The 24,144-nt window shown below is 33.1% G+C and overlaps 1 protein-coding gene across 1 annotated transcript; it reads left to right on the top strand.

Annotated features, from left to right (window-relative positions):
- The first annotated feature begins 14,205 nt into the window (after positions 1-14,205).
- Positions 14,206-19,177, top strand: LOC114301081 (lysM domain receptor-like kinase 3). Its single transcript, XM_028245988.2, is given in 10 exon segments — positions 14,206-14,936; positions 15,606-15,812; positions 15,914-16,053; positions 16,282-16,371; positions 16,466-16,571; positions 16,903-17,054; positions 17,336-17,433; positions 17,564-17,702; positions 17,858-17,956; positions 18,905-19,177. Coding segments are annotated over 10 exon segments (1,923 nt in total). The 5' UTR covers positions 14,206-14,209; the 3' UTR covers positions 19,070-19,177.
- The last annotated feature ends 4,967 nt before the right edge of the window (positions 19,178-24,144 follow it).

The following is a 24,144-nucleotide window of genomic DNA, read 5'->3' as shown; positions in this document are numbered from 1 at the left end:
AAGCCAAAATAAGTATTAAAAAAAAAACCTTCACTATTTTTGGCTTATATTTTATTTTTATTTTTGGACCTCTTTTTTTGGAATTTTTATTTTTTAAAATTTTCTAGTTCGTCTCATTGAATAAAATTTAGAAGTCTAAATTTTTTAATTTTTTTTTAAAAGATCACTAAAAACGAAAATAAGTTCACAAAAAAGCAAACTCTCTATGTGCAAAAGCATACTATATAAATATAGAGGAGAGGCTGATGCAGCGAAAACATATTAGCAAACCTTAATCTGTTGATTGAAACTCAATGCCGGAAGTAAGATTCTTTCTCAAACTCGTTGATATACGAAGAATACTAGAAATAAAGGCTCAGTAATAGTTGATTTTTAGAGAATAGCTAAGGTTGGAACCAAAAAAAAATATAAAGCTCAAAATATTCTCAAAAATTATTTTGTCTATGGCTTATATCATTATTTATAATAAGCCTAATTCTTGAAAAATAAGAAACTAATAAAATAAGAAATAAAATCAAAACTAATAAACTTGGAAAATTACATCATATCAAATTAGGAAACTAAATAATTCAATAATATTCTATACTACATAAGAATATTCCTAATCAAATATTAATTTCAAACAATAAAATGAAAATTTTATTTTAAAATTTGGTTTGCATAGGCTCATCTTGATCATACTTTTAACAGCAATACTACAAATTTTAAAATTTTACTCATAATACTGATGTATGGCTCAAATTCCTTTTATATATGAACACCAAAATACATTAACTACACATTTACTTTTGGGATAAATTTCTTCACCCAAATCCTGAGGTAATAGAGTTTCTCCACTTTTAATATCTCATCCATACACAATATTATATATAGGTGGTAAATTACAAATACATTTTATGAGATTTGTTTAAAATATAAATTATTTCTTATAGTTCAAAAAATTACATAAACCCCCTTATTAGAATTCTTTATTTAACAGTAAAAAGAAATTTCTAACTACTCTCCTATATAATAATAAAATTACATGTTTGGTTTTGATTGATTTTTTGAAAATTGATTTTTTTATTTTTTTATTTTATTTTATTTTTAATGAATTTTTTTAATATTTTAAGTAAACTTTTACTTTCTATATGCATATAACTTAGATGCACCTAAAAAGTAAAATATTTGTGAAAAAATATTTTAAAAAATTAATAAATATATAAGAATACAAAAATGTACGAAATTTTTATATTTTTTTGTATTTGATAAATTTCTTAAAGATTTTTTTTTCATAAATAGTATACTTTTTAGGGGCATTTACTAATAAATCTTAGGGCTGGTTTGGCTTATCCTAAATAAGCCAAAAAGTCAAAAAGTTACTCCAAAATCCAAAAAGATATCACTATTCACCAAAAAAAAAAAATTAAAAAATCAATTTTCTTCAAAAAAAAGTACACACTGAATTGATGTGTGTGCAGCTGCTGTGTGCGGCGGTGGAGAAAAAAGAAATGATTGGGTGTGGTTTTTACACACACAGTTGTTCGTCCTATGGAGGTCATCACGGGTCCCGTTTTGATAATCTGAACCGTCAATGTGTAGAAATCGTCGAGTACTATATGTCTGCAAAAAATCACATTGATCGGATATCGATAACTATATGATCAAATCAGTTATGTACAACAAATGGATGGTGTTATAATTAATGATTGAAAAATAAATAGATCTGATCAGATAGCTATCGATATCCGATTAACGTGATTTTTTATAGGTACATAGTGTTCGACGAGTTACACACATTGAACGGTTCAGATTATTAAAATGGGACCCGTGATGACCCCCACGGGCCAAACAAAACCGTCCAATGCTTTGTACAAAAATTAGCCAATAATTTCCAACTCCAATTGAGTCTGCCGGTTGTACAGCCGGTTGTATGGCTGGGGCCCACTCCTCTCTTAACATCTCTTACACACTTTTTTTATACAATTTTTTAATACACATTTTTCTATAAAAAGTCAAAAAGTTAACCCAAACCTCTATATTTTTTTTTTTGGTCTTTTTTAGTCCAAAAAGACAAAAAGTGCACTTTTTTAGGACACCCCAAACCATTATGAACCATTTAGTCCCATAAATCTTTTTATGAACTAACAAGTCCCATTTCATATTGAAATCGCTCAAATGAAGTGTACCTACATTTAGAAACGTAATTAGATACTAGTGCATGGTGTCATATTGCCACATTTTAATAATGACACATTTTGCAAAATAGTAGACATATTAGAATGATGTCACATTGTCACATTTTAAGAACGATACATTTAACAACAGTTTAATAAGACAATAGTGTAAAAATGTCTCATTGCCACATTTTAAGAAGAATAATGTACGAGCACGAAATAATCTTCTCGTATAACCCAGTTGATCAAGTTTGCACTCCTCCAAACGTTGTTGCTTTGTCACCTAAAAACACAAACATGAGCTAACCGGCGGGTGTATGCCGAAAACCTCTCTGATGCTTAAGTCAGCGAATAGACAACATACACAAAAGCTCTGTGTATTCTAGGATGAGAATTGTGATACCTATACATAGGTCTTGCTATGAGCTTTTATAGATTCTGCCTAGCACAATCCTAGTAGGATTCCAACTCTCCTTATAAGAGTCCTTCTAAGAATCACACCCCCAATGAAGAGTGTCTATTCTGATATCACTCTACTCACTATCAACCAAGTGAGATGGTTTGCACAATCCTAGTAGGACTCTACTCGCCTTAGCAGAGTCCTCCTAGGAATTATATTCTCAAGGATAATGCATATTCTGATAACACCCTACTCACTGCCAACTTAGTGAGATGGTTATCACCTTGCTTGGCTTGCTACGCCTAGTCGAGCTACCTGGCACAAATTCCCTGACCGGGCCGCACGATCACCAATTGTTTTGAATCCTCTCGCAGGGCTACCTCTTGCTCGACTTCTTATATGTGGCCGACATAGCACTTCGGTTCGTTCACTGACCGCAACTGGAGCTCACTGACCGGACTATAAACCATTGTTCCCACACCGAGCTATCCTGAGCTCATAACTTGACCCACAACGCGGCCCAGTATTCAGAAACAATGCTTTCTAGCTCGGCCCAATTTGACTATACAAATTACCCTCTCAATTGCCCCTTAATTCCATCTGCGAAGCATGATTGGGATTACTTTCCTCTAGCTGAGTTAAAAACGCTCAACTCTGCCGAACTAGAGAAGTTGTTCAGTCTCACAACTCGTTCAGTCCCAACAAGTCTTGTCAATTGCTCAGCACGTCCTTCCACTAATCTAGCATGTTTGATACGACGTCATTCCTAGGACACGTGGCGTGCCCCTATTAGCCCCGTTCTCCTGTTACAGCCGTCATATACCTCCCAAAAATTTAAATAGCCCCGCATTTTTGCCTTCAATGTATATAACTTTCGAGTTCGCAATCGTACGGTGAGTCGTTCTTTTTGTGTTTTGCCAAGCAGACTAACTCAGTTTACTAACCTTGCCAACCGTCCTTGGCCGAGATAACCATCTAGGCCCAAGAGTTCAAAAATTTGTCGGTCAAACCTGCCAACCACTTTTGGCCTAGATCTTTATCTCGGCTAAATGGTGCAAAAATTTCGTTGGTCAAACTGCTAACCTTCTTGAGCCTAGATCCTTATCTTGGCTGAAGAAAAACCGTCTTGAGCCTAGATCCTTATCTCGGCTTGAGGAAGAAAAAATGTGTTGGTCAAACCTGTTAACCTTTCTAAGCCTAGATCTTTATCTCGGCTTGAAGAAGAAAAAATGTATTGATCAAATTTGTCAACCTTCATAAGCCTAGATCCTTATCTCGGCTAGAGGAAGAAAAAAGTGTTGGTCAAACCTGCCAACCCTTTTGAGCTTAGATCCTTATCTCGGCTTGAGGAAGAAAAAAGTGTTAGTTAAACCTGCCAACCTTCTTAATTGCACCCCAGTCGGGCAAAGATTTGTTAGAAAGAATTGGTCAAACTTGCCAACCCCCTTTGCCCCCAGTTGGGCAAAGATTTTTGCGCGATCGGTCCTACTTGTCAACCGTGTTAACTCTCGCCAAAGGCTTTTTGTCTGGTATCACTGTTGTGCAGGACTTTTCCTTGGTGCACGCCCCATCTTCCTCTACCCGGATGTGTTGGTACACTCTCTCCATCAAGGTTTCCATAGTAAGGGGTGGCGTCATTGTCATTGAATCTCTCAACTTATTGCCAGCCGACAAATCTCGTTTGTACTGTGCGATAGCTAGGTTTATGGGGCAATCTCCAATCTGATTAAAAGTCTCCCAATACCGGTTATTGTAAGACCTCAATGTTTTTTTCTCGCCTATATCCATGGAGAGAAGCTGGTCAATCTCTACAAGTGTCTTGGTGTTTATTCTGAATCTAGTCACAAATGCCTCTGCTAGTTGCGCCCATAAAGCTATGCTACCTTCTGGCAACCTTTCAAACCATGTTACACCTAGGCCACCAAGGCTGGAAGGAAATGTGATACACATTAGAGCCTCTTTTTGCCGATACACCGCCATAACCTGGCGGAAGTGGCTCAAGTGCAAGTAGAGGTCCAACTTTCCCTCATAAATAGTGAATTTAGGGTGGTGGAAGCCGGAGGGTAATGGTGCGTTCTCTATCGCTGGAATGAACGGCAAGCTCTATAACCTTGCTAACGCTTTATCTGCCGATTCATAGGCAAGACGCGGCTCTGGCATTTTAACCTCGACATTCCCATGTGTTCTAGGAGCCAACCATTGTAATGCAAAGACTTTGCGCGGTTCACGAGCCTGAGTGTCTTCTCTTCTTCGAGACATTTCTTCAAGCATTGTCCGCAGGTCCGTCGACCTAGGCAACTCCGTGTGCCTAGATGTCGTTTGGTGTGAATGTGTGGGCTGATAGCTGCTTCCTTCTGTGTAAGACCTTTCAGTCCTCCTTCTCTCAAACCTAGAGTAACGAGTCCTGGAAGTCCTCGATTGTGTATCGCCTAACCTGAGGCTTCTACTTTCAACTTGTGATGGTGTGACTTGTCTGTCACGATCTTCTGAGTAGTGAAGGTGCGCCCTACTCTTGCCTACTTCTTTTTCCGCCACCCTTTTGCCTTTTATCTGGCGCTTCATAGTCTCCATGTCTGCCGCCATCCTCTGTGCTAATTTGTCTTGCTCTCTTATCCGATCTTCTAGAACTTGAGGATCCAACATTCGCCTCTGCCTGTTAGGGCTTTGGGAGCGACGAGGACTGGAGGCCTGTCTTTCATGGGTATCCCTCTGCGGGTTTTGTCGTTGGGGATCTAACTTTGCCATGGGCGGGGTAAAAGGTAAGCCTTCGCGCCTTTCGCCCCCCTCTGGGGTTTGCCCATCAATAGCAGAGTGTGGTAAGTCTTCATTGTGCGCCATTGAAATCAGTTGAAAGAGAACTTAATCAAGAGATTCTTTCTTTATGATTGTGTTTCCCACAGATGGCGCCAATTGTACGAGCATGAAATAATCTTCTCGTATAATTCCGTTGATCAAGTTTGCACTCCTCCAAACGTCATCACTTTGTCACCTGAAAAGACAAACGTGAGCTAGCCGGCGGGTGTGTGTCGGAAACCTCTCCGATGCTTAAGTCAGCGAATAGCCAACAGACACAAAAGCTCTGTGTATTCTAGGATGAGAATTGTGACACCTGTACATAGGTCCTGCTATGAGCTTTTATAGATTCTGTCTAGCACAATCCTAGTAGGATTCCAACTCTCCTTATAAAAGTCCTCTTAAAAATCACACCCCTAATGAAGAGTGTTTATCCTAATAACACTCTACTCACTATCAACCAAGTGAGATGGTTTGCACAATCCTAGTAGGAATCTACCCTCCTTAGCAGAGTCCTCCTAGGAATTACATTCCCAAGGATAATGTATATTCTGATAACACCCTACTCACTGCCAACTAAGTGAGATGGTTATCACCTTGCTTGGCTCGCTACGCCTAGCCGAGCTACCTGGCACAAATACCCTGACCGGGCCGCACAATCACCAATTGCTTTGAATCCTCTCGCGGGGCTACCTCTTGCTCGGCTTCCTATATGTGGCCGACATAGCACTTCGGGTTGCCCATTGACCGCAACTAGAGCTCACCGACTGGCCTATAAACCATTGTTCCCACACCGAGCTGTCATGAGCTCGTAACTTGGCCCACAACGCGACCTAATATTCAGAAACAATGTTTCCTAGCTCGGCCCAATTTGGCAATACAAATTACCTTCTCAAATAACACATTTGACAAAAGTTTAATAAGACAATAGTGTACGCATCGACTAATGTCTCATTGTCACATTTTAAGAAGAATGACACATTTGACAAAAATTTAATAAGACAATAGTTTACACATTAGAATTATGTCACATTTTAAGAATGACACATCTGACAAAAATTTAATAAGACATTAGTGCACAAATGAAGCCTATTCACATTTGGCATATCCAAAAAATATATAGTGAAAGGATCTCACGGTGTATCTTTTCAAATTTAATGGGACTTAATAGTCTACAAAAAAATTCATGAGACTTTCTGCTACATTCTTTTCTTGAATGGCACTTCTGAGTAGGTGCATCTAAAAAAAAAAAAAAAACTTAAAATATTAATTTTTTTTACTTAAAGAAAAATACAGAGCAATCTGTATTTTAAGTAAATCTTAAGGAGTATATTTGCTCTATGATTAGAAATACGAAGCAATCTTAAAGGGTATATTTTTCAATTGTTTGAAACCAAACAAGGTACTAGAATTGTTAATTGAGATATATTTATGATAACATTAAAAACAGTTAATTAACTTGATAATTTATTGGTAAAATGGGACATTTGCTATATGATTAGAAATTGAAGGGTAGGATATAATTTTCAGAACCACAAGGAGCAATCTATATTTTAAGTAAATCTTAAGGGATATATTTGTAATTTATCCCATTTAAAATGAATCTCAATCACACTTTTTTTTTCTTGAAATTTTTTTTGTAATTGGTTTCTTGATTGGGGGATTTATTAGGAAATCATTTTTCAAATACTTGTATCCCAATTAGTCCATAACATATTCTTATATTTCAATAAGTCTTATTATTTAGACATTTGATTCATCAAATCCAAATTCTCATATTTAAAGATATTTTATGAACAATTTTACCCTTACAAATATTTTTTTGAACGCTTAGCAATTTGGTGATATGAACATTCATATTTTACAGTGTGAATGTTCATATCACGAAACATTCATACTATAAATGTAAATATTATTATTAGGGGTATTCTTGGACTATTTGTGTTGGGTGTTAAAAATAATGTTCCATGGTAGTATGATTGGTAGAGAATATTGAGTATTAACTATTTGTGATGGATGGTTGATGAACATTAGGAGGCATAATGAATGGTACTTGGCGACAGAGTATGGCCACGTAGTACTCCAAGACTATTGTATAATTTTCCCATGTAACCTACCCTTGTATCTAATTATTTTTTAAATATAATATTTAAAAGACTTCTACTTATTCTGAAATACTCATAAATAAAATTTAATATAATTACATATATTAATAAATAATTTTCAAATTAATTTTTTTCTTCTTTTTTTTTTCACTTTTATTCAAGTATTCAATTTTTATATTAAAATTACATATATTTCTTATTTTCTTGTCTATCTTATTCATATATTATTATTAATTTCTATTGAGTTTCCTATTTAATATAAGTTGTTTATTGAGAAAATTTTATATTTAATTTAAAATTTATATACATATATGTATATATAATTATATACAGTATGTATAAATAGTTTAAAATAGATATTAAAGAAAAATCAATGCTTAACATAATTAATCTATCTATTTTTTCTTAATTCAACCACAACATAGTTATATTTAATTTTTTAAAATAAATTTTGTATAACTTCCTGTCATATATATTTTTATTTTCAAATGAATAAAAAAATTAAATAATTAAAATTACTTTTAATTTAATTTTATGTTACTAATTTTTTTTCCAATTTAACTATTATTATTAATGTCAAATTGATTGTTTATTTTACTATGTTATAATTTAATATTATATAAAATAATTATATATATGACATTAAAATTATCATTCTTTAATTTTAAATGGCTTTTTTTTTGGGCCAATTTAATCATTATTTTTAATATTAAAATGAATATTTATTTTATTATATCAAAATTAATTTAAAATACACTTTCATAGTTCAACAGAACCAAGATTGTACTGTATATTTCGTAATATGTTTTTTGAATAGTTTTATACATATGTACACATAGATATATACATAAATAATTCAACTAAAATTATTTTATATATATATATATATATATATTTGTTATATTTTATATCATGATAAAATTAATATTATTCTTTTGCGAAGCATACATTGCAATATATTTCTAAAAATTAATTTAACTTAATTTTATAAAATATCATTTAAAAAAATTTAACCTGTTCATCACACAAAGTCAACTACTAGGTTACACCAGCCACTGGTAGGCAATCAAATGGGTGTTCAAGAAAGTAGGCTGGTGGGTGTTCAACTAAGCTGAGTGTTTAAGAAAGTGAATTAGGGTGTTCAACATAAAATTTTGAAATAAATTATATATATATATAAATTGCTTGGTTGTAGAGGAGCCCTTGGTGTTGTGTGATTAGCCAAACATATTCTTTATTTAGATTAGAGCCCAACTCTCTCAGTCTGATATGTGGGGCTTATTACATGTCATATTTTAATAATTTATTTTGTTTAGTTTTTAAAACTTTAGTGTAGGGATTATTTATATAAAAAAATCAAATTGATCTGATTATATTAAAAGTGAGGGTAAAATTGGTAATTTTTATTTTTTTATGACAATTTAATTTGAAGATATAATGATATTAAAAAATATATGAAAAGCGGAGGTGTTTAACAACATTTGTGAGATTCATCCGATCGATGTCGATAGCCATTTTTTCCTATTTTTAGCACGATTGATTGATAATATCCGTTTGAAGTCAAAGATTATATATTTATTAAGTTGTAGAATCTTCCACCCAAATTGAAAGCTATGATGTTAATATTAATAGAGAACTGGATATTCTTATATAATTTTTGGAGGCCTAACTCGACCATCAAATTCAAAACTTGACAATTTTCCTCTTTGAAGTCTAAAAGGGTAGAAACACGCCACGTGGAGCTTCTTTCATGCCTTCTACAAGGGAGATCCAATATTTATTTTTTTATTTTATTTTATTTTTTGGGGTCTAAACTGACATAAATACTAAAAAAAAATTGTGTCCTTAGCCTGCAAATTCGAGGGTCGGAACACAGGTGGAATGTGAGGGATAACTATAACCAACATTATATATATGGGTAATTTTGTAATAGATCTCGCAAAAAGAAGTATATTATATGCAGGTTATGATAATTTGTATTGTTGATATCACAAATTATCATAATTAAATTCCTTTCTGACCACCTTTAAGAGATAATCAATAACCTTTTTTGTTATAACCAAAACGAAAATGATCCGTAACTCGAATGTGTAGAGCTCGAATGGCTCGAATGGTACGAAAAATATTATCTTACTGGTAAGAGAATAAAAAAAAATCTTAAAACGATGTTGTTTTGGGATTTCGAACCATTCGAGCCATTGATATTTCGAGTTACGTAGCGGAGCCATAACCAAAATTACAATTACAATTATAATAGGTCATAATTAAATCATAACCAACACCAATATCATAATCATGGGTGATAATCAAATATCACTTAAGGTATAAAGACCTCTTTGGTTATAATCAAATTAACAACATCAATAGATCAAAACTAAATCATAACTAACTTTGCAATGAATTATAACTAAGTCATAGCTACCATCACAATAGCTCATAATCAAATAATAAAAAAAAATAATTGAAGAAAAAAAGTGATGATAGACGCCCTTATTCATAAGGAAACAATTTCAACAGCTAAGTTAACAAGGAAAATGTGGCTAAGTTAACAATGAAAAATTATATAATACTTCTCGAGTACCATGATTACACACTCTCATAAATTATTTTCATATCTTCTTATATTTTTCAATTACTAAATATAAATAATTAATACTCTACATTTTTGACCAATCATACTATCATAAAATATTACGTGATCGTACTCCTACACTACCCAATAATCATCTGTTAAGAGCATCTTCAATGGTTATTGCTATAATACCATTGCTATTGCTATTGTTATAATTTGGCAATGAATAATACTATTTTGCCAAATTATAGCAATGGTGCTCTAATGGTCACTTGTTATTTTGGCAATTCTCAATCAACTTTCCCTCCAAGTTTGTAGGTGTTGTTTGGATATAGGTTTTTTTGTGATTTTATTTTTGTTTATTTTTTTTCTTTTATGACCTTTTTTTAACTATTTGTAAAAAACATTATATATTTATATTATTTCCGACTAGACAAATATAAAAAATCAAAAAAATTTGAAAAATTAGAATAAAAATTAAATATAATTCAATTTGAAAAATTGATAGAAAAATTAAATTTGAAAAATTATTTGGTGTTCTACTGTTTCAATTCTGTTTTTTCAACTGAATTTGGAGTTACAAATATATTCATATTTGCTGATGTGACATGTTTGGCAATTGCTATTTTACTTGCTAAATTTGAGAACATATATGACATATGTCATCTTTGATAAGTAAAATAACAAATTATTAAAAACTCACTTTTTATTACTATTATTAAATTATAACTTTAACAAGTGTTTTGAGTACTCCATTGAAGATACTCTAAGAATTTCATATGACAAATGTGGTTTTGGTTTATAAAGGGGAAGTGTTGAAACAGGTTAACAATGTGGTCTATGAGACCGACCATAATAGACGGAAATAGCAAAGCCTATGTATAAAATACGATACACTCAACTACCCACAAACACAGCTCCCATATTTTCCCAAGTATTGGTCATAAAAATGCCCCCTTTTTATTTTCTGTTAATTTTAATGATAGAAAACTCCAACCAGTCCACCCTGTCACTCAGTGAAAAGAAAAATGCTTCATACCACTAATTTAGCATCACTAATGTACCATTAATGATGTGGCATCATGTGGACCCCACCACTGATGTGATAGTTTGGCCTTTGTTTTATTTTGTTTTATTTTTTTTTACATTACCACCTCATTAGTGACGTTTTTAGAGTTTTAAATTTAGTGCTCTAAATCACCACTCTAGTGTAAATTGTAAAACGTACAGTTACCTGCAAAGCAGTCTTATGAGAGTCAGACATGCAGACACAAACATAGGGGTGTTTTGGAAAGGGTCAGGCTTTGGTCCAGTCTACCATCAGACTGGACCGTGCTATTGGATCCGTGAAGGTTCATTACAGGTCCCGTTTTGAAAATCTGAATCGTTCAATATGTAGAACTCTTCGAGTATTATATGTCTGTAAAAAATCACGTTGATCGGATATCGATAGCTATGTGATCAAATCAGTTTTTTTCCAACCGTTAATTTATTCACTGTCCATTTTTTTATACAAAACTGATTTGATCACACAGCTATCGATATCCGATCAACGTGATTTTTTATAGGCATATAGTACTCGAAGAGTTCTACACATTAACGGTTCAGATTTTCAAAACAAAACCCGTGATGGCCCCCATGGGCCTGACAACACGGTCCAGTCCGATAGTGAATTGGACCAAAGCCAGACCCTTTAGGAAACTTGGCTTTTAGTCACTTTTTTTTAGGTTTGTAGCAAAAGTTAAAAATTGGCTTTTTTTTTTTTTTTTTTCTCATTTGGGAAGTTGGCTTTTAATTACTGGTGAAATTTCAATTCTACCTCTCATGGGTCAAAATGTGTTACATGGATGAAGTTGTAAATATTTTAAATTGAATGCGGGTAGTTTTGTTATTTTATTGTGATTTGACATCATAAACAAATATTAATAAAAAAAGTCAAAAGTAATTTTTTATCAACTTCTCAAATCATTTGTCTAAAAAAGCCAAAAGCTTAGTTAAAAGCCAAAAAGTCACTTTTTACCGTCTTTCCAAAATAAGCCATAGTAAGGTTATAACACTTTGTTTAGTTAGAATTTTTCAAAAACACTTTTTAGAAAATTTTACTTTCTTGTTTTTCATGTTTTTTTATTTTTACTAAATTTTTTTAATATTTTAAGCAATTTTTTTTTTAATTTTTAGACATACCTAACATAAATATATCTGAAAAGTAAAAAAATCGTGAAAAAAACCTTTTAAAAATTCACTAAATATCAAAAATACAAAAAAAAAAAAACGAGAATTTAATACATTTTTTGTATTTTTATGTATTTATTAATTTTTAAAAATATTTTTTCATAAATTTTTTACTTTTTAGATACATCTAAATAAGGTGCATCTAAAAAAGTAAAAAAAATATTTAAAAATTTAAAAATATTCATTAAAAACAAAAAAATACGAAAACTAAAAAACTTAATTCAAAAAATTCAAACTAAACACACTGAATAACTTTTTTTATGTATACAAATATTACATTCATAAATAATTAAAGTTAATGAAAATTGACAATACTTTAACGTAAAAAATAAATTAAATTGAAATAAGTCATTAAATATGTATTGCGTTACGCTACATAGATCGTTAGAAGTTAGTCTCTTAACTTCACGATTGTGATTAAATCTGTGATGTGTTATTGATGATTTGATATGAGTTTTATATATATATATATATATATTTTTTTTTAAATTCAACCCTCATATTATCAAATATTATAACATGACCCTCAATATCAGTTTTAAAAAATTAAAAAAGGTTTCATTGTGTCCCAAAGCGTGTTCCCTAAAAAAAATTATTGAAAAAATGAACAAGTCACATGATGTGTCTTATATGTGTCCTGGTGTGTCCCAACCGTGTCGTGTCTCATATATGTTCAACATGGCAATGATATCTATGTTAAAGTGTTAGTGCTTCATAGCGTATTGGTTAAGCCCGAGTGTTTTGTGACCCTACAATAGTTGAACATGAAACGGCCAAAAATTATCCCATAAGCTTTCATGTTCATCCCCCTAGCCACTAGGCCAACCATGTGGGCATAGCTTAAAATTACCACTCATATATGGTGCAATACCCAGATGACAACAATGAATTAGGTCATGTTTGTTTGGGTGGACATGAGTTTGGGATTGAACTAATAGTCCAATAAAATTATTAATCCGATATTTGATTAAACAATTGAAGTACGGACTAATTATTTTAAACTTGACTATTAGTTAAGATAGGATACATAATCCAACGGATTCGTAATCCTAGGACTATTAATCATGGGAATGCTAATCCAGTCCATCCAAACAAACATGGCCTAAAGGTCATCATTTGACTGGAAGGCTCGTGACCAAGCCTAGCCCCCAGTGCTTTTATTTGGCCCAAGCCAGTACCCTGGGTAAATTGGCCTGACTTGAATGAAGCTTGGGTTAGGCTTGGGCCTAGGATTTGAAACTCGATCTGGCCTGCCAACCAAAAGCAAAAACCCAAAATACCCCTGAATCTCGGTTAGTTGGGCTAAGCTTGCAAGCCAGTTCAGTAGTATATATGAGACAGCCTGGTGGCCAACTTGCAAGCCCACCTGGGTCAAGGCCATTGGATAGGGCTTGGACCTAAGGTTTTGTCCCACGGCCCATCTCGCCCCGATAGAAAAGTCCACTGGGCTTAGTCTACGGGCAAGGTTGGACACCTTTTTTGCACCCAGCCTGATGCCGAAGCTTAAATGAGCAAAGGCTTTTTACATGTGTAGTGCACACTCCTCCGGCCGCATTTTACCTTGCTGATTCCAATAATGATGTGCCCAATTTTGGTGAACCACGGACAAAATATTATCACCATTATTAACTTGTAATCATCGACAAAATACCTTAAAGGATGCAACTAATAACAAAATTTTAATATAGTTCACTATTATTAGAGTCCTTGTTTACTACAAAATCAATATTTATAAGCTTGGACTTGTCGTCTCTTTCTTTGTTAGCACCCATATCAGAACCGGCAGTTTCCATATGAAAGTTAGTCTCTCTGGACCCATAAACCATAAGCTTTGTATCAAAAACTAACACCAATGTCATGACAAGTGAGACAAGAAAAGAAGAAAAATACTACCCAACTTTCAAAATTTCACGATTCCATTTCTTTTTCTCTCTTTCCTTCACATGAATGAATGCCCAAATCAATGGCTCCAAAGGATCTCCTACCCCTTCCCTTTCTTCAGCCGCTTCTGATAACTCTGTTTGTCACAATTTTCGCCTCCGATGTCTATTCCCAATCATCTGGTGTTAACCAACTTCCTTGCTTGAGGCGAATCAACACTTGTACTTCTTTACTCTATCAACACAACAATCTCAGCAAAGAACAAATCACCACTTTATACTCTGTCAACACATCACAGATTAGCCCAATTGTTGATGGCAACAACCACAAACACTACTTAATAACAGTGCCATGTTCTTGCAAACAAGTGAATAGCACGTCTGGGGTCGTTGAAGGCTATTTTTATAGCACAGTGTATACATTGCAGCCGAATGACACGTTTGTGCACGTTTCTGATGATTTCTATAGCGGGCAGGCTTGGAAGCACGGGGGAGAAGAAGGGTCTTATCAAGCAGGAGAAAAAGTTCAAATAGATCTTTTGTGTGGATGTGTGGAAAATGAGTCTCAGATTGTGGTGACTTACACAGTTCAGCTTCATGATACTGTATCGGATATTGCAACTCTTCTATCGGCCAGAATAAGTGAGATTGACAACCTTAACACAATAGTGTCTATGAATCCAGGGTTTATTGATGTCGGTTGGGTATTGTTTGTGCCCATGGAGAAGAATGGAATTCCACCCCCGAAGGCCGGTTAGTAGGAACTTTCGTTCAAGCTTTAATTGTTTTCTTTTCATAGTTACTCCAATTCTTCTCCTGTTGTATAAATGAATATGATCTCTAGGGAAACTCTTCACGTGTTTACAGTTCAATTTGGTGTTTATGATAGGGGAATATTAGGAGGATTCATAATTGAAAAAGTTAATGAATATATATATAGGTTCGGGAAATTGCTTGAATTTCCAATTAATTGCTGCTTTTTATCTATTTATGTTTTATGAAACTAATATGGCATATTACACTGATAGTCCTTACGTTTGGTCCATACAGTTTCAATGAGTTCGATTTTGATCCTGCATAAAATTTTCAGTAACAGGCGTTATTGATTGGACCAAACTGAGACAACTAAAATTGTAAGGATCGACTTGGAAAAATGACTACTGATATAATTTTCCTAGTTAGTATTGTTTATGATACCACTCTTTATTTACTTCTTTCATTCTATGTTCAAAATTTCTGATCTGATATTGTGATTCTGTTTTGGCCATCCATTTCATTTCTATTATGTCTACCATTTCCTGTTGTTGACTCCCAAAAAATATTAAACACAATAATATCACACATATGCCTATTTGCATCAACAAGATTCGAATTTTTTTTGCAGGACTCGTATATGTTTCTGAGTGTATTCTTCATCTTTTTTTTCCTTTTTTTTTTTTTTTGGGTTTTTTTTTTTGGGTTTATCAGCAAAAAAGTGGCACAAGTGGACTATAGTAATTGGCATACTATCAGCTGTTGCATTACTTTCAGCGTGCACACTAGCCATGATCTTCTTCAGGAGAAAAATGTATCGGAAAAACAGCGAAAAAAATTCGAAATTAGTATCGAAAAGCTCAACTGCCAACAAATTCTTCTCCTCGCAGAGCCAATTCCTGCATAAGGAAAAGATGGAAGGTTAGACAATCCAAGTCCAAGAAAATAAAGAATCTATTTGCCCTTTTGTTTGTCATTCCAATCTATTATCAACTCATCAAAAAGAGATTTCATGTGTACAGATGTTCCTGTTTTTGAATCAGAAAGACCAGTCATATACAGTCTCGAGGAGATTGAAGCAGCCACAAATTGTTTCGATGAAACTAGGAAAATCGGAGAGGGTGGATACGGTAGCGTGTATTTTGGGGTACTAGGAGAACAGGTATGGCCGTCTCTATCGTGTCTTCTTATTTCCTTTATTTCCCGAGTTCATCTATCTCGCACGTTAGCTATGCTAGCTTGATATACATTGTTGGGCTCATTTCCTAACAGTTTAAGTGTTTAGGACAATTGGTGATCTAATGTGGTATCAGAGCTTTGATTTCAAGAAATCCGGACTTGTCAACCTAATTATCTCTATCATTGTGCATTCTATTCTGTTTGTTTTTAGGAAGTTGCGATTAAGAAGATGAGATCTAGCAAGTCCAAGGAGTTCTTTGCAGAGCTCAAGGTCTTGTGCAAGATACATCACATTAATGTGGTAAGTAACATTTTCATATCTGCGAAATGAAATTTAATGTGATTTCACAAAGTTCAAACATTTTTTTACCAATCAAGCCTATATGTATTTGTAGGTGGAGTTGTTGGGATATGCCAGTGGAGATGACCACCTCTACTTGGTTTATGAGTACATTCAAAATGGGTCTCTCAGTGATCACCTTCATGATCCATTACTCAAAGGTATTTATTTAGCATAGGCCTCTCAACAGATTGAATTCAGACTGGTTTTAGCATAATCCGAATCTAAATTTAGTTTATTTTGTTTAATTCGAAATCTGTCCCAATTCATTATAATACTCTATACATATAAAAATTATGGCAAATTACACCTGCAGTTCTTGTAATGTTATTTGGTTTATTGTCAATTTGGCCCTTCTAGTTCTAATTGTAGCAATTTTATTTTTAAATTTTCACATTGTATCAATTATTCCAATTGCTAAACGCCTTTGTAGAATTGAACTAAAATTGAGAAACAAATAGTCTATTCATTCTCATTAAATTATTGAAACAGGCCATCAGCCACTTTCCTGGACTGCAAGAACACAGATCGCGCTAGATGCTGCGAAGGGTATTGAATATATTCATGATCACACTAAAGCACGGTACGTACACCGTGACATAAAGACGAGTAACATCTTACTCGATGAAACGCTCAGAGCAAAGGTATTCATCACAACTCATTTTAGTATATATGTTGCTTACATCTTGGAGATTAGTTTACTTATTCTTGAATTTGTTCTACATAAACAGGAACACCTGGAACTAATATGCATAAAAGTTTCTATTTTTTCATTGTAATTATCTCATTTAATCCTTTATCCCAATGCATCAGCTAGCATAGAACAAGGAAAAGAATGAAAACTTAAGATTTTATTTGTTTTACTACCTAAGATGAACAAACACAGCTCTTTGGATTTGCTAAATTGATCCAATGTTTTTTACAGGTTGCAGATTTTGGATTGGCAAAGTTTGTTGGACGAACGAACGAGGATGATTTAATTGCAACTCGGCTTGTTGGAACACCGGGATACCTTCCTCCCGAGTAAGTTCTCATCTCTTGCATTTATTCACACAATGATTTTTCACATTTTTACTGATTTCACTTAGTAAAATGTGATTCAACATTAATTTTCTTCTTTTTGCGCTTCTTAAAATAAAATAAAAAAAAAAAGATCTGTGAAGGAGCTGCAAGTGACAACTAAGACCGATGTTTTTGCATTTGGAGTGGTTCTAGCAGAGCTCATAACAGGTCAACGTGCGCTGATCCGTGACAATCGGGAGCCCAACAAAATGAAATCACTCATCACTCTTGTAAGCCTAACTAGTGTTTTATTTACTAGAATTCGAAATCACTATCAGATAAGGTAAATACATACTGGTAAATTTCTCAGTGTTCTTGATGCAATTTGAAGCAATTAGTCCTCATTGTAATGAGGCAACTAAGTTTGATTCAATTACATGATCAGGTAAACAAGATTTTCCAAGATAAGGTACCAGAGACTGCATTGCTATCCATAATAGATGGCAATCTTAAAGGAAGCTACCACATGGAGGATGTATACAAGGTAAATTTTTTGATAATCGGGTGTCCGGACCTATGTTACTAGAAAACGTTGATACCGTAGCAAATTACGTATTGGTATGCACGTTTCAAAATATGGTACACTTCCGTTTCAAAACGGTAAATTTAGCAACCTGAAATGGACCCAAAAGTTTTTTTCCAATAAATTTCCTTAAATGTTTCTTTAGGAGGAAAAAATCAAATATAATAGATTAAAATCTAAGGTAAGTTAAGTTTTGACAAGAAAAAACATAAAAAATGGATCATAATACTCATAGAAATATTTTGCCATATGAAGAATAAAAACAAAATTTTATTAGATGCCTAATAGTTAAAAGAAATTACTCTAAAAATACCTTAAATTCGCAAGTATATTATATATACAACTCTACCTTTATCGTACCACATTTTAGAGAATGTGGCATACCACGTTCCCTTTCCTGTTCCCCGTACCCCGTACTAGAATGATCTACGTTCCAGGTAAAATAGGTCCGGACCAACTTACAAGCTGCATAACAATTAAGGTATTGTTTGATGCAACTTATTGGAATTACTTATTGTCTTTCTCTTTTTTTAGAATGCTAATAGATTGTGAGATAGAAATAATTTAAATAAACTGAAAAAATTAATTATTTAAACTTGGGATGGATTTTTAACTTTTACTTTTTACTTATCAATTTTTAATTTTAAAAAAATTTCACCAAATAAACCCTAAATGTGCTTCTACTCCTAGCCCATGTTCAATAATGTTTCCCATAACAAACATGTCTTGGAGATGTAATGTAAACACCTAGATTGATTATTAAGACTCATGTTGCTCCATATATATATATATATATATACATTAAAATAAGATGTGTGTACTATAGAAATTGGTCACAGAATCAGACCGGTCTAACCTCACTCTTACATATGAATTACTGATATAACATATGATCTTACACTCTTGCAGATGGCAGAGCTAGCAGACTGGTGCATAAGTGAAGATGCAATCAATAGACCAGAGATGAGAGAGATAGTTGTGGCATTGTCTCAAATTTTGGTTTCCTCAGTTGAGTGGGAAGCATCACTAGGAGGAGACAGCCATGTTTTTAGTGGAGTCTTTAGTGGAAGATGAAAATCTTTGGTTCTTGATCATGTAATTTTAATTTTTTTAGGGACACAAAGAAGAGGTGGTGGTGGTGTGATTGATGGCACTATGTGAGGTGTCTATTGATACCAGAATAATTTATCATCTGTGTATGTATGATTCATATTCAAGACTATGAAGATTTAAGAGCTTTAGAACCAAAAAAAAAAAAAAGTTAAGGAAAAAAAAACACGTGTAATTACTGTTTAATGTATTGAGACAATTTAATATACCAACTTGTTATTTAAATAGCCTTTTTCATAGTTTACAAATTGTGCTGAGTTTGATTGCAGCTAGTGCCTTTATTTTATTTTTTTACATTTTATTTTATTTTATTTTTTTGTTCTTTCCCTTGGCCATCTTCGGAGAAAATCAAAAGGTAGTTCAGCTTCTAGTTCCCAAACTATAACAATAAAAATTATCTTTTGTCCCTTTTTTTTCATTCGATCTATCTGAGGGGACTGTGGCTTAGATCCGTGCTAAGATTTTAGACAAAAATAAAATTACATCTTTATCCGAATGTTGTGTTGGAAATAATGGTTTTATAGCTTTATTTTAGGCTAATTTTGAGCCCAAATTTGAGTGGGATCTATACGTCTTTTGAGGTGGGTCCAAAGAGGTGACGTGTTCTTTACTGCATGGCAAATCACATGGTGAAGACGGTTTGTTAAAACCATTTATCAGTCAATGAGAACTTGATGTCATTTTCGGATTCGTGGAATAGACAATTCAAGAAGTAAAATGTAGGGTTTTTTTGAAATGGCTTGTCCTACATTGAAACTTTAAAAGAGCATGTGTATGTATATAAACTCTAGGTGGCAACACTTGGGTTGGGCTTCAAAGGGCACTCTATGTTTGTAGAAAGGAGGAGTTATGGACAATGTGAACCTTACCCCAAACCACTACACGCGCGCCGCCGCAGTGCCGGGCGCGGGTTGTGGGTCTGGTTGATTCTAACATTAATTTTTTGAACAAAATTTATTTGAATTTTTTCAAATTCTTGCAGGAAATTATTTGAATTCAAATTTTTTGTCCAAAAATTGTGCCTCTTCCAAGTCCGAATTCCACAAAATTCCCAACAGATAAATTGTTTTTAACAGATTTAAACTGCCCAGCACTTATATGTCCAAAACTGCCAGCAAATCTATTCAAATTCGAACTGCACCTGTTCCAATTTGAAAACAAATATGTTCATCCCTTTTGCACCTATTCGGACAGATCTAAAGGTCACCTATTTTTCCTATAAACACTACATCAGTTCCAGTAGTTTGGTATTCAAAAATTCCCTTGTTACTTTGAATTTTTGCTCTCTTTGCCTTATTCTACATATTAGTTTTATGGGAAAAATTTCAAAGAGTTTATAACACAGGTTTTGTTCACCGTACAAATTGTTTGGAGTACTACTACAATTTGTGAAGATCATTGTATCTTGGGAGATAGACGCCTTTTATCCGTAAGCACCGAAGTGAGGCGAATCTGTCTTAAGGATAGAGTGTCACACACTCAACTTGATCTTTTTGTACTTTTACATTTCGGTAAAATAAATTCTGCAAGTAATTTATTTTTATTTGGTTGATTTGTTTCAAGTTATTTATTTTTCACAGAAGATTGTTCCTACAATCTTAAGACAGATTCGAATTATTCTGTTTATACAAAATTTTTCGTTTGTTTCCTTTTTTCTTTCTTCTTTTCACAGAAATTATTTTATGTGGTTTTACAAAATAATATTCTGGCTGGAAAAACAAATAGTAGTAATATACTGTTTATTTTCTTTGACAACTAGTAGTAATATAGTGGTAGTCATTAACAATTCAGAATATTTATTTGTGAAATTGGTCAGAAATTAATTTTGGTTTTCAGAAATAATTTCTGAGTTTTCATTAATTAAAATTCTATTTCAGCATTTGAATTTTTGAAGTGTTACAAAAATTTAATTTTCTGTATGGAATTAATTTGTTTAAATAAAATTTTATTTTATTTTCAAATTAATTGGAAATAAAGTTACAATTGTTGTTGTTGTTGTTGTTGTTGTTGTTGTTGTTTTTTTTTTTTTTTTTTTTTTTTTTTTTTTTTTTTTTTTTTTTACAGAATTTAATTCTACGATTTCGGTTTAAATTTTCTGTGGAGTATAAAATTTTAATTATAATGTTGTTTTATAATTTAGAATTCATGACTATTGAAACTGGTCAAACTAATGCTTAAACAAGTACTAATATGGTAGCTGCAATTGCGCCAACCCCTCCTTCGGTTGTGACTGTGCCAGTCAATCACGGTGAGAAGCCAGAAAAGTTCTCAGGAACTAATTTTAAAAGATGGTAGCAGAAAATGTTATTTTATCTTACTATTTTGAACCTGACTCGTTTTCTTCGTGAAAATGCTCATACTCTGAAAGAAGATAAAATCGACTAGCAAGTGGTTACTACGGTCGATGTTTGAAAACATGTTGATTTCCTTTGCTATACATATTGAACGGACTTGACAACACACTATACAACGTCTATAGCCCTATCAAGACGACAAAGGAACTATGAGAGTCTTTAGAGAAAAAGTACAAAATAGAAGATGCTAACTCAAAGAAATTTGTGGTTGACAAATTCTTGGATTTTGTGATGGTTGATTATAAGACTGTGATAAGCCAAGTTCAAGATCTTCAACTCATTCTGTATGACATTCATGCAGAAAACATGTCTCTTAGTGAATCTTTCCAAGTTGCTGCCTTAATTGAAAAATTACCATAAGGCTGGAAGGAATTCAAGAACTACCTCAAACACAAGCGCAAATAAATGACTTTGGAGGAATTTATTGTGAGTTTGAGGATTGAGGAGGACAACTGCAATTTGAGAAGCGGGTGATAAGCATCTAATGGGGTCTAAGGCAAATGTGGTGAAACATGCTCCAAAAGCAAAGAAACGGAAGTATTCTGGAGAAAGTTCCGCACAAGGCTCTAAAGGAAGGGAACCTAAGAAGTACAAGTTCAATGGCAAATGTTACATCTGTGACAAAGAGGGACATTAGGCCAAAGATTGCTGTAGCAAATGCAAAGGCAAAAGAAGATTAAGTAAGAAGCCTACTAAAGCCAACATAACCGAAGTGGACAGAATTTCCAATGGTGTTGAGGACATAAATCTTTCTACAGTTGTTTCCGAGGCAAACCTTATCGGAAATCCTAAAGAATTGTGGGTGGACGTTAGTGCTACTCGCCACATCTGTGCTGACAAAAAGATGTTCACATCTTATTCAGTAGTGGACAACGATGAACAACTTTTTATTGGCAACTTTTCAACTTCTAAAGTTGAAAGACAAAGAAAGATTATTCTAAAGATGACATCTGAAAAGGAACTTATTCTCAATAATGTATTGCATGTACTGGACATTCGCAATAATCTTGTTTGTGGATCTTTGTTGAGTAAAAATGGGTTTAGACTAGTGTTTGAGAGTGATAAATTTGTAATTACTAAGAACGGGATGTATGTAAGAAAAGGTTACATGTCTGATGGTCTTTTCAAAATAAATGTAATGACTGTTGTACGCTCTGTTATTAATAAAAATACATCTTCTTCTTACTTGATTGAGTCTTCAAATTTATAATATGGTAGACTAGGATATGTTAATTATGGATCTTTGCGTAGATTAATTAATATGGAATGTTTACCTAAATTTGACATTAATTTAAATCATAAATGTGAAATTTGCATTGAGGCAAAATTAACTAAAACTCCTTTTCATTCAATTGAACGAAGTACGGAGCCACTTGAATTGATTCATAGTGACATTTTTTTATTTTAAATCAATTCAAACTAGAGGTGAGAAAAAATATTTTATCACTTTCATAGATGACTATATTAGATATAGTTATGTTTATTTAATTCGAACCAAGAATGAAGCTTTGAAAACTTTCATTCAATATAAGAATGAAGTTGAAAATTAACTTAGTAAGAAAATTAAAAAAACTTAGAAGTGATAGAGGTGGTGAATATGAATCACCTTTTGGTGAATTTTGTAAAGAACTTGGAATAATTCATCAAACCACTGCTTCTTACTCACCTCAGCAAAATAGAATTGCTAAAAGGAAAAATATGACTTTAAAAGAAACGATGAATGTCATGTTAATAAGTTCTGGATTACCTCAGAACTTGTGAGGAGAAGCAATACTTTCTGCTAATTATGTACTTAATAAAGTACCCTGAAAGAAAGTGAATCAAACACCTTATGAAATGTGGTATGGGAGAGTACCATCCTACAAATACTTAAAAGTGTGGGGGTGTTTGGCTAAAATGGCTATTCCTAATCCTAAAAAGACTAAGATAGGTCCTAAAATCATTGATTGCATTTTCATTGGTTATGCCAAAAATAGTAGTGCATATCGGTTTTTGATTCATAAATCAGAACATTCCGAAATGCATGTAAATACTATTATTGAATTTTGGAATACATCATTCTTTAAACATGTATTTCCAAACAAGACTGGACAAGAGACTAGTACTAATAAAAGATCTTATGATGCTATTACTAGTCATGATCAACAACAAGAGCAAGAGCAAGAGATAGATCAAAATGAGGAAGAGGAACCTAGGCGTAGTAAACGTGCTAGAACCTCAAAATCTTGTGAGTTAGATGAACAAATTTACATGGAATAACCAGAAGGATTTTCTGCTTCAGGAAAAAAAAATAAAGTGTGTAAATTGGTTAAATCATTATATCGTTTAAAACAAGTGTCAAAGCAATGGCATGAGAAATTTGACAAAGCAATAATGTCAAATGGATTCAAAATTAATGAATGTGACAAATGTGTTTATATTAAAAACACTAGCAACGGTTATACTATAGTATGTTTTTATGTTGATGATATACTCATCATAGGTAGTAATAGTAAAATGATTAAAACTACCAAGAAAATATTGAATAAACATTTTGATATGAAGGACACGAGAAATGCTGACGTAATACTTGGTATGAAAATTATCAAAACATCAGAAGGTAATGCTTTGTCACAATCTCATTACATTGAGAAGATACTTGACAAATTCAACAAAGATGATGATTATCTTGCTAGAACACCTGTG

This window comes from Camellia sinensis, chromosome 10 (genome assembly GCF_055761805.1).
Source record: "Camellia sinensis isolate YWXY chromosome 10, ASM5576180v1, whole genome shotgun sequence".
NCBI classification, from domain to species: domain Eukaryota; kingdom Viridiplantae; phylum Streptophyta; class Magnoliopsida; order Ericales; family Theaceae; genus Camellia; species Camellia sinensis.
Note: the sequence above shows the minus strand (reverse complement) of the source record. Positions and strands in the feature narration are given on the sequence as shown.